Source organism: Aspergillus homomorphus, assembly GCF_003184865.1.
Source record: "Aspergillus homomorphus CBS 101889 unplaced genomic scaffold BO97scaffold_4, whole genome shotgun sequence".
Lineage (NCBI taxonomy): Eukaryota > Fungi > Ascomycota > Eurotiomycetes > Eurotiales > Aspergillaceae > Aspergillus > Aspergillus homomorphus.
In genome coordinates, this window is record NW_020291890.1 from 506,233 (window position 1) to 517,227 (window position 10,995).

The window sequence follows — 10,995 nt, forward strand, 5'->3', positions numbered from 1 at the left end:
ATTAGCTAAAATAAAAAATAAATACTATTATAAGTACTACTAATAGATTATTCTTCTTAATAATTATTATCTGTTATTTAGAAATAGTGAATACCAACCCCCTCAGCCTGCTATGTAGTAGTAGTGTTCTAGGATAAATTTCTAATAACAAGCATTATATATCTTACATCTAAACCCTCGTCGGCCATTGTCTTTGATGTGCTTAAACTGTCTTGAGTGTTTATATTTGTGGTTCTGTCTTAAATCTTTCTGTATCTTCTTTATACACTGTTGTTGTTCCTGGCGGGGTAATGGTTTTCAGATATCGCGCTTGATCATTTTCTCGGCTCTTTCAAGCAGTCTGTGCTTATTCTACCTTTTATATTTGTATGTTTTCTAACTGGCTCTGTATAAATAGCAAAATTATGCTTGATAAGTGTATTTAGAGTAGAGTTAGTAGTTCTCTTCAGCTTTATACATGCGTTCGAGAGTCTTATGTTGTATGGTGGCTGCCTATGCTGAGTTGTATGATAGCCCTACAGAAGAAGCAACATTGCCATCCTTCGCTTCTGGCTAGATTTAATTTAGCTTCTGATGCTATATCTTCTGGACAGTCTTCACCCTGATAGAACAAATTCTTATATGTAGAGTAGTTTAGTACGTCGCAGGCAAGGCAGTGTGCCTGGTCAGAGGTTATCTGGACTGGTGGGATGAACTTTCCGCACTCGAGGCTACTGCAGTATATACGATTAACGGTTGTGAATTCAATTTCCGCCTCACAAAAGTCCTGAACTTCTTCTTGCAGCACTAGATATTCTATACTTAGAAGAGCAATTGGTTGACGACAGCATCGTGGAGGGAAAAGCGAGGGATCTTTTGTGGCTTGAAGAAACAGGTTCCTGAGGCAGTCATCACAGTAGAGGTATGTGCAGTTCAGAGGAGCCAGATCGCCCAGAGAGAATATTTCGTAGCAGGCGGTACAACTTGCATCGCATTCAAACCCCCGCATTGCTTCCTCTTGGTGCTGGGTCAAGATAGGTGCGGTCGAGTGATGAAAGGCGTCATTTTGCTGCTGTCGCTCAAGCTTATCTTGATCTGATGAAACTCGCGTACTGATTTCGAGGTCTCTTTTAAGAATGACCGAGGAAACCGAGGCAGTACGTCGTGATGAGGGGACAAGCTCACCTCGACTAGCTCGTTGAGTGAGAAGTCGATTACTGCTAGCCTGCGCTTCTTCAGCTTGCAATAGTGTAATCAGCAGACCGTCTTGACTGACGGCTGAGGTTGTACTGCGTGCAATTTTCAACCCCATCAATGTTGTCCTCATGACTTTTATCTCTTGCTCAAAAACTATCCACGCGATATCCTTGTCCCCGGAATCGGCGGCGAGTTGTTTACTTTCCCTCATCCCAAACTAGTGTTCAATTTCCGCAAGTTGTTCATCAACCGCTGCGATGTCGGCTTCTGTGGCCAGAGGGTCCGTGTTGAGTTGACAAGATGCCATATCTGTTGAGGTGAGAATTTCAAAATCAGTAATGGGTGATTGAGCTGAGTTGCGTTTCTTCTCTGTAGAGCTGTATTAGATCAAAACAAATGCCTGTGTTATAATCAAAACTATGAAGTGAAGAGGTATTTGGTTGGTAGACTGTAGCTTGGTGGAAGAGAAGGGGACCTTGAAAAGAGGAAGAAGGGAGGGTAATGCAGTGGCAGTAGGCCGATATTGCATCACTTGCACAGGAGGTAAACGAGAAAATGCAGTTTCCATGGCGGTGTCGGACTATGTCGCTTCCCCGGTTATTGTCATTGATACCTGACTTTGACAAATACATATGTAAGTGGAAGTATATCATGTCACTATTCCTGTTCAGACTATAACATAATCGATAAGCGAGAGGTCCATGTAGGCGAGTGGTCCGCCCTTGTATTCTATATAAAATTATTTTTTATATCTCAGCCATTTCTTATTAAAACCTGATAGAAACTGTTCTATAGATTCTCATTATTACATTAATTGATATTATTAAAGGGATAATATCTAATATATCTTAATAACCTAAAGATCTATAAACTTTTGGTAATATATATAATATAAAGGAATTTTTGGATTATATTAAGAGTATTAATTTGGAGTTTCTAAAAAAGATATTATATATAAAAGATATACTTAATATCTATATAGTATAGACTTAGTCTCTCAAGTATTATAGTTGTCGTGATATCTAGCTTCAAAACTATCTATATTGTATGGAATAAGGAGATGGACCACTCGCTTACCGATTACGTTATGTATTAATTCTGCTGCCTAAGTTAGACCGCTTTATACTGTGCAGCAAAGTCCCCAGGGCATCATCAAGATAGTAGCATCTTTCGGATGGTACTGGATTTTGCGGAGGCAGCGCAGAAAGACGCGCGCCCCAGGCGCGGCGGGAAAAATATCCCAAACACCGGCCAATACAGGCTTTGACGAGGGTATAAGAACTTTGGGAGTATAATCAACGATAATTGAATGTACGTAGAGAGTAGATGTATTGAATCCCAGATAATCGCCAAAGGTCAGGGGCTAGCGTTTCAAACATCATCATTATCATCACCACTGTACCATTAGCCTAGAAGGACAAAATAAAAATGACCCCAACATATTCGGGTAAACCGAGAAGCCTCGAGATAGTTGTCTCAGGTGGAAGGTTTAGTCAAACACATCCCTTGGCACTTTTCTGCACTATTTCCATGATACATATTACCTAAAATGTCTTGACTCATCTGCAACAGTACAGATACTATAGATCCGAAATAATATCATCAAGAATATTCATCTCATACTATCTTACCAATAGTTCTGTATCGTTGCCAGGGTGTTATCTCTCAATTGGTGCGTATCCTATGTGAGAATATCCCAGCACAATCAGATCTCAAGCTTGGAATGAACCGACATGTAAGAACGCGCTGCTACATTTGGTTCAAAAATTGCAGTGACTACACTGCTGCCATATACGCCGCCGTCTGGGTTTGCGCGCAAAGCTTTCAAGGACATGACGAATAGACTAAAACGTGAAGCATACCCTGCTGCCAAGTGATACAAATTCGGTTCAGTACGGAATTATTTCATATCACAACACTTACATCCTCTACAATAACTTTGCCATGCTGCACTGAAGGTGCAGGCTCTATAGATTAATCTGTATATCGTGCTGCCCTGAGATTCTCAATCGCCACAGGCTAGCTAGATCTTGCTGCAAAGAGTTCTACGTGATATTTCCGGCCTCCATTTACTCATGCTTCCTTATATGTACACCTGACGACAAAGACGCCAAAGTGATGCCAGATATTGTCATAGATCGTCTGATAAGCATATCTATGGCTTTACGCACATGTTCCTCAAGAATAAGATCATAATTTGTCTTATCGTAGTTTCCTTACTGCAAATCAGTTGATGCCAAGCCAGGTAAAACAGAAGTGAGTAAAGCGTGTCTGGCTAGCTAAAATGAGTCGGGAGTCACACTGGCACTGACAGAGATCTGTACTTGGTATAAATAACCTATGCTTTGAGTTTGATTCGGAAGTATGAAAGAACCGATCACGGCAGCGCTTTCCAAGTAAACAGGACGAAATAGCTATATTCAACGGAGGAAAATACCATTATCATGTGAAGCTTATATAAATTATCGCAGAGGCGCATGATTCATATTGAGTTTCTGCTACGCCAGGTGCATCGTACCAAAAAGTCGGTTTCCTGTATCAGTTGTTCCAGTGCCGGTATATTTGTTCTCCGAAAGGCGAAGGGCAATAAGCCCAACATTCGACTTGCGCGCAACCATGCAAAGCGGGCTGCGAGCGGCCACAGCCTGTTTCTGAACCACACCCGCCACCACCACAATTCGAAGAGTTGCATTGATCTGCCGAATATGCTGAATCATTTCCAGAACAGAACTTCCTGTATTGATTACTGAGTCTACCAGGATTGCGGTCGCTCTGTCATTGAGATGCTCATGCGTGATATCTGCCACGGAGGCAGCATGGTGAAACATCGCTTTCGGAAACGCCTCGCTCACTCCCAGGGCCATTGGTTCCCCTCCTCGCATTAAAGCTATGATTAATGTCTTCGCTTCGTGCTGGAGTTGATATCCATGAATCGCATATCCTTGCACGTGAGGAATTTGGACGGTCTCAAGTCCAAGCAAATCAGACACGTGAGTCATCGAAAGGTAATATCCCGCACGCTTATGCGCTGCCCTAAGAAAAGGGCCATAAAGACTAGCGTCGCGCATCGGTGTCGCTAATAATCTGGCGGCATTCGTGTCGGTGCTATGGACGACCTCAAAATTGATTGAGCCAATCAGTTCCTCCAGTGTAATGATTGGGAGTCTCTTTGTATCTAGACGCGGTGGCACTTCTCCGGGTAAGAGTAATTGATGTGCGCGAAATTGATCGCGCTCGATAACGGTGGCTAGTTCGGTCTCCATCGACCGGCTCCTGGTACAAATTTCGCCCACGACCACGATGGCTTGGTCTGCTCGGCTCAGCATGTCAAGGTCAAGCGGGCTGTCTCCGAAGGCCCAAATGTAACTGGAGTACTTCCCCTTGAGGTGATCTACTATCGCAGCTTTGACCATAGGAGTCACAACATGATCACCCGGATCGCGACCCCCTCCGATGACAATAAACTTTCCAGCGAGACCGTTATTTTCAAGTACCTTGGTCCAGATTTTTCGCAGGCCGCAGGTGACGATCACTGCACCAATATGCCCTTTAGACTGAATAACGCGAAGTATTGATAGCATTTCGGAATACAGCTGAATCTTGGTCGCCACCAGTGAGCATATTTCCTCGAACTTATCATTCGTAAATGTTTCTCCGTAAAGTAAAGAGACTTGCCGGAAAGCAGTGTATGAGTATCCCAGTATGCTGGTGAAGATAGTTTCCAATGGGTTGGGGTCATTAGTCACTGAAGGTAAATGTGTGCGCCACAAAATGTCTCCGGTATCGCCGGCGGCGAGCGTTTTGTCTCCGTCAAGGACAAGGAAGGTATTAGGCTGGTGGTCGCGACAGTACCCAAGAGCAGCATCTAAGCTTTCGATGACACGATTCAAATTGTGGGTCTCATTATGCTTGTGAAAATCGACCAGCAACCTGGCTATTTCATCCACAAGGCTGGCAGACACGAGGACGAACAGGATCGAATTATTGTAGCAAAGTTGACGCAAACAAGATTTCTCGGCCTCAAGCCATCGGAAGATGCCGTTGACGGACAATTCTTGTCTCTTCTTTCGTGTATCGTGCTGTCGTCGCATCCACACCACATCTGCAGGCTCGTCCAGATATAGGATGTGAGAGAAAATCTCCAAGTCACTCTCTGTATACACAGCTTCGAAGACTCCTTCTTCCGGACTTAAGGTCAGGTGGCCGGTCACGATAGCAGCCTTTCCAGAATTGAGGGAGGAACATCTGATACTTTCAATAGCTCGTTTGCGCCAGGAGATTTTCTCTTCCGTTCCCAGTGACTGAAAAGCATGCAGTCCACCGGGGACAGTCTCAGAGATCACAGCAGAGCCTTCGTAGTATGTAAATGACTCATTACCCAGCACCTTCTCAAGCTGAAGAAGTAACGAAGTTTTGCCCACGCCAGACACCCCATACAGACCGATGACCGTTGCCTGCTTTGGGGCTCCAAGGGCACCGAGTGGCAGAAGAGAATTGTCGCTCATGTTGTCCTTGTCAGTGCAAATGAGAAATCTCAACACAAGTGTCTTTATATCTCACAATAAGCACGCCCAGAGAAGACTTTGTATGAACGAAAGATTTGGAAGAAGCAATTTATTGACCAGCAACCTTGGACAGGGCAATGGTAGCAGTACTCTTTAATCAATCGAACTTCCTGGTGGAAATCCTCTCGCTAATAAATGTATTCAAAGGCTTTACGAACAATGATCGTCCAAGCTAGGAACTTTTTTGAATACACTTTACTAGCTGCATATTTGAACTCACATCTTCGTGGTCGTACTTTTGACCATGCTCGTTCAACTAGATTGAAAACAGCCACGCATTGATCGGTGGGTCCGAAGCAGCCTTCCTGGTGTCTACTCTCTAGTCAGAAGCCGAGAGAGAGAGAGCGCGCCTAGCCCACCTTCAGGCAGATGCGTGAGGCCCACCTCCACGATGTCTAGCCAACGAACCGAACGAGAGTTGGTACGGAGATATGCTCTTAGCGTCTGAAACGATACAGTCAGATTCTGTAAGCCAAGTCTTTGAAGACCAATATCGCGATGGCACAGAAGTTCAAGCGGAAACCCATCCCCCGTTAGCTCCAAAAATGGTACACCGTCGAGAAGACGCCAAAGACACTCCGCCAGTTCGCCTCGCTGTCCATCGGTGGAAAAAGCGGGGTAGGTCAAATTAGACAGACAGACGGACTCTAGATTGAGCCCTTGCTGCCGCCGGGCGCGGCCGAGTCCCCTGAGCAAGATACACAATCCTGTCACATTGTATTTCTTGTCTTGGCATAGCGCGTACAGACCTTGGACATCTACCAAGGACTCCGCTGAAATTTCTGGTTGATGAAGCATGATTTCCAATCTTTTCAGGCGAGGCAAAGCTAGTAGTGACGAAATGGCCTGCTCTGTATCTGCTTGTACGCATTGCGCTCGATCTTTTCCGTGGCGAGTGGTGTCATGGTAGACAAGTGGCTCCCGTGCTGCGGTTTCGCTTCCGGTTCTGAGATAGGAGCTGCGGTCGGGAAGCACTAAGCATACTCGTTACTCGGTGAGATTCTAAATCCATATGGTAATGTGAATACCTTCATCTTTCGTGATTCCGCAAGCCTGGAATTCTAGAGAGGTGACCAAATGACGTAAATTGGAAGCCGCTAGATCGTTGAGGCAGTCCAAGCTGCTTTGAGAGAATTTGACCACTATATGGCGAAATACAAGAGGTAGCACCATAGTTCTTAGGCATTTGCTCACGCATGATACATTCTTCAGTGTTGTAAACTGAAGATAATCAAAAATTGCGTAGTGGATTTCTCCTGGTAAGGCCTCGAGCCACCTTGTCCGGGGCATCGCAGGCTCTGGTAAGATGGACACGACCACTCTTGCGACACGTTTTAGGGCTAGGATGATGATTTCCCTTAGAGCCTTGTTCATAAGCTCACGCTTATCTCCTCAGACTGCGTATGGCAGCGGTTATAAACTGAATTGCTCGGTCCTTTTCAAGAGGCATGAATCAAGGCTGTTTTGGAGGATTGCGCATGGAGAGCTCGGACTGTCCCACTGTATCACAGGTGATTGTGGCGAAGGCTGTAAGACCAGAGCATGAACTTCACATACTACATTACTACTTGGGAAATAACGCTCATCAATCCTGAAATGGTTAAAAAGGCATTAATGAGTTTTGGTTCGTCCAGCTCCATGTACAATTAGCCTGGTGAAGCTTTCGGCTTCAAGGTTCCCGTCCACCCCCCGTGTCAACTCTTTGCCCACAAAAGCTGCTTATAACACTTGAATTTCCGTCGAAAAAATGAGCTTTGCTCGTCGGAAAACACACCCTAAATGCGTAATGCTCACTCACCCCCTCCCCCAAACGTTGGATTATGCAGAGTGACGATGATTGAGCTCTTTCAGTCTCTTTCAAGAAATGCGGCGAGCTTGCCCTTTGGTCTGCCCACATGAAATGCCCACGCGTAGTGATTCATGAAGTCCTTAATCCGTAGATCCATTTCGTTGAGCTTGAGCTCGCGTTCTTGTTCGATAGTACGATGACTCTCAGGGTTCAAGGCGACCGTATGTTTCAATTCCACCTCCCCGACCATGTGATTGTCAAAATCCATGATATCCTGAACGATTTCAAATTCCTCATTGGCGATCCAGCTTCGTCTAGAAGTCGTAAAGATGGCTAGCTTCTGTAAGCCAAAGTTGTTGCATTCCGGTTGCTTGATTCCCGTCAAGAGCTTCAAGTGGTAAGAGATCTCCTTCGAATCGCGAAGCTCCACGAACCTCGAGTTCTGAAAATCCCCGCCATCCTTTATTTTCGCTTCCCAGTGCCCATTTCTTCTCCGTATCCATATACCCTTCGATGATAATTGCCCATTCTGATCGTAGTAGATGTCGTGGATAGATTGTAAACCGAGGTACCGCAGGGTTCGAAATGCTGGATATCCTCCGGTGCGCGTTAGGGGTTGCACGGCAAGTCGGCTGAATTTCCGCTCTACCTCTAAGGTGAGTGTTTTGGGAGAAATCATTGGGAGTTCCTATCGAGGCCACACGTAAAATGAGGTTAGAGTGGTTTGTGAGAGACCTCAAGGTTGTCTATACTCGTCTGGTTTGGCAGTAGGCAAATGAGAAAGAAAAATAAACGCTTCAGTTGTGGCCTGTTTCTCTAGCGACCGGTCTCTTGAATTGATGATGTGTAAAGCGTGCGACAACGACAGCGATCAATTTCCTAGGCGTGAGTAATGCGAAACCTGTGGTCGTTACGCGTGACATTGGCGTAGGGAATTGGCGAGTACTGGCCAGGAGAAGAATCTGAATCAAATATTTTAGGGAAGTCGGAAGCTTCGCACGGGTTCCCAAATCATGCTGTACAATTCGCGTGATGTGGCTCGCTTACTTTTGAGTTACCACCAAATCGATATGATCTTCCGCAGTCATATGGAACATCACTTCTACGATACAGAAAAACCTTGCAAAGAAAATACAGGTCATTTCCCTTAAATCAAAAGAGAATAGATATGCGGTCTAAAGAATCTTTAGTGCAATGGTCACTTATGTCGAGCCACATGCAGATGTCCAATTAGGGAAAATGATATCTGGTTTGGACAAGTTCGGCATGCACACATAATGGAATCTCTTTTCTCCTTGCCGTTGTGGACCCTAACAACAGAGAGAGATTACTGCGGTCGGAGAAAGAATTCTTTTAAGCATGAACGAAGTGCTTCAAAAAGCGGCCCCATTGGGAAGGTAGAAAGGCTGTAATCAGGTGAATCTATCACGTAAACTAAGTTACCTGTGTTTGGTTTCCACATGAAACGGGACAGTGGGGACATCAGGATAGTGGGAGGGCTGAGGGCTTTGCATTAAACATACTCCCGGTTCATAGCATTGTCATGGGAACTGAAATGAATTACTGTATCCTAATTATTTCTGAAGCGGATTGTAAAATGAGCGGGTTGGTTCTCTTTTTCGGTGGTGGAGGTATCTAAGCCCGTTCCCACGAGATTCAAGGACATCATCTCCCATGAAGGCGTCAGATGGTCTTCGCGGTGAATTCGTTTGCCTATGATGTGCGAGATGGCCCACAAGGCTCGGCCAGAACTTTCAAAAGACGACAGCGTCTAGTGCATGTTATTTAACTTCATAGCCTTATCGGTGGCTGGCGGCCTGATGCTTTTGTTGACACAGTATCTAATAAACCGCGGGGATTGAAGTGAAAGAGAATCTGATACGTACTATACGGCGTTCGTAACAAGTACTGACTGTTGCCCAAATAAGAGGTTAAGCCGGCAAATATGCTTAACTGCCTGAATAGGAAGGGCGTGATCCTTCAATTTCCAAAAAGAAATCTATTCTCAGGCTCATATTCTGGTGTCATAGTATAGCCTCTCTGGATGCCTTGTCATAGATCAATCTGGTCGCGCGTGTTCTAGATGTGACGTCATCGTCAATGCAATTCTCCTATGTAAAATGGGAATGATCGGGATTGGACTAGTGAGATCCAGTTTCACCAATCTTCCTGTCTTCAATGCCAACAATAGGGCCAGCTAATGTTGTGAACTTGTTGTTCCTATGCAAAATCATTCAGGTATAGCATCTCGAGGTTCAGTAAGAATCTATCAGCGCCCGAGTAATCTGGCCACGTGACTTAGGCCTATAAGCGAGTTTCCCCCACATAGAGAAGTCAGTTAGTAACCAATATAGTCAATACTAAGGAATCAACATCGCAAGTTCCGAAGCCCTCCTGAGTAGCCTCATTTCGTTGATAGAACCACGGAGCGTTCATGACTGCCGAAGCCTGGATAAAGCGAGGGCGTATTGAGGACCAGGGTCTTACGAGAGGCTCAGTCCTCAAACTCTCCTTAAGAATGCAAGGCTGTGGTGAAAATTCAAGAAGCAGTATGCGGGCGGCTTTCTTGGCGTACGAGATTGATCAGATCCTTTTAAATCAATTCTGTGGTGTTGAATCCGAGTTTATATATCGCTGGAAAGGTTCGGGATATTCAGCTTGATATCAGTAGTTTAGAACCTATTCTGGCACGTATAAGACAGACAAATACAACTCCAATAGATCCGTAAAACTGGAGCAGCATCGAAACGATCTCAGTCCGAGCGATGATAGTTCGTTCACAGTAGTACAAGACACGATGAAAAAGCCTTTTATCAGTTTGTTGCAGTAGCTCTGTGTGCAAGCAGGAATTCGCTATAATCACGCAGTGCTACGAAATAAACCAGCGACTCCTTATAGTCACCCGTCAATTCTGCTGGGTTTTTCTCGATTTGACTTGAACACTATATCTTACCTTGGTGATCTCATGCATAAATCTTTTCAGGTAAGGGTGCTTATATCTCATAGAGCAGCTCTTGAGTAGACTAGCTACTCTTTCAATGCCACAGTAAACCTACAAGGTCAGAGAAACCTGTTGTTCTACCATAGCGGTATTTCAAACCCAAATAGATATTGTTCTTTACTCACCCAGCATATGACCTTCTCCGAACGTATTAGTCGAATACCAAGTTCAACATATACTACTGCTGCATACTTGAATGGATACTTAGTAGCGATCGAGAGAGAATCGTGTCCTGCCAGCTCAAATGGTCAAGCATACGCTCCTTTTTATGGTACGTGGTTACGAGAGAGCTAAATATGAGTTCTTACAACAAATTAGAGGTTCTGTGAGATAACTGGTTGCATGCCTAGCGGCAAAGCTCAGCTTGCTTACTTGGTACAAAGGAAAGTATATACTACTTTGCATGGTAATTTACCTCGATGTATGAAATCGAAATACCTGCAGGCAACTATTATTACTTAGGA

The 10,995-nt window shown here is 44.7% G+C and overlaps 4 protein-coding genes across 4 annotated transcripts; all 4 read right to left on the minus strand.

The window, feature by feature from the left end:
- Positions 1-472: 472 nt before the first annotated feature.
- On the minus strand, positions 473-1,855 carry BO97DRAFT_458856 (uncharacterized protein; the record flags this gene model as incomplete). Its single annotated transcript, XM_025699254.1, has 1 exon — positions 473-1,855. The coding sequence occupies exon 1, from the start codon at positions 1,385-1,387 to the stop codon at positions 473-475; it is 915 nt and encodes a 304-aa protein (XP_025555043.1). The 5' UTR covers positions 1,388-1,855.
- Positions 1,856-3,390: 1,535 nt separating this feature from the next.
- Positions 3,391-5,881, minus strand: BO97DRAFT_362097 (uracil phosphoribosyltransferase). The gene has a single exon (XM_025692448.1). The coding sequence runs from the start codon at positions 5,679-5,681 to the stop codon at positions 3,675-3,677; it is 2,007 nt and encodes a 668-aa protein (XP_025555044.1). The 5' UTR covers positions 5,682-5,881; the 3' UTR covers positions 3,391-3,674.
- On the minus strand, positions 5,677-7,351 carry BO97DRAFT_176793 (uncharacterized protein). The gene is made up of 2 exons (XM_025690346.1): positions 6,770-7,351; positions 5,677-6,715 (listed from the first exon to the last, which is right to left on the minus strand). The coding sequence occupies exons 1-2, from the start codon at positions 7,113-7,115 to the stop codon at positions 6,054-6,056; spliced, it is 1,008 nt and encodes a 335-aa protein (XP_025555045.1). The 5' UTR covers positions 7,116-7,351; the 3' UTR covers positions 5,677-6,053.
- BO97DRAFT_403110 (thiamine-triphosphatase) lies at positions 7,349-8,624 on the minus strand. Its single transcript, XM_025694664.1, has one exon. The coding sequence runs from the start codon at positions 8,207-8,209 to the stop codon at positions 7,589-7,591; it is 621 nt and encodes a 206-aa protein (XP_025555046.1). The 5' UTR covers positions 8,210-8,624; the 3' UTR covers positions 7,349-7,588.
- Between the last annotated feature and the right edge of the window lie 2,371 nt (positions 8,625-10,995).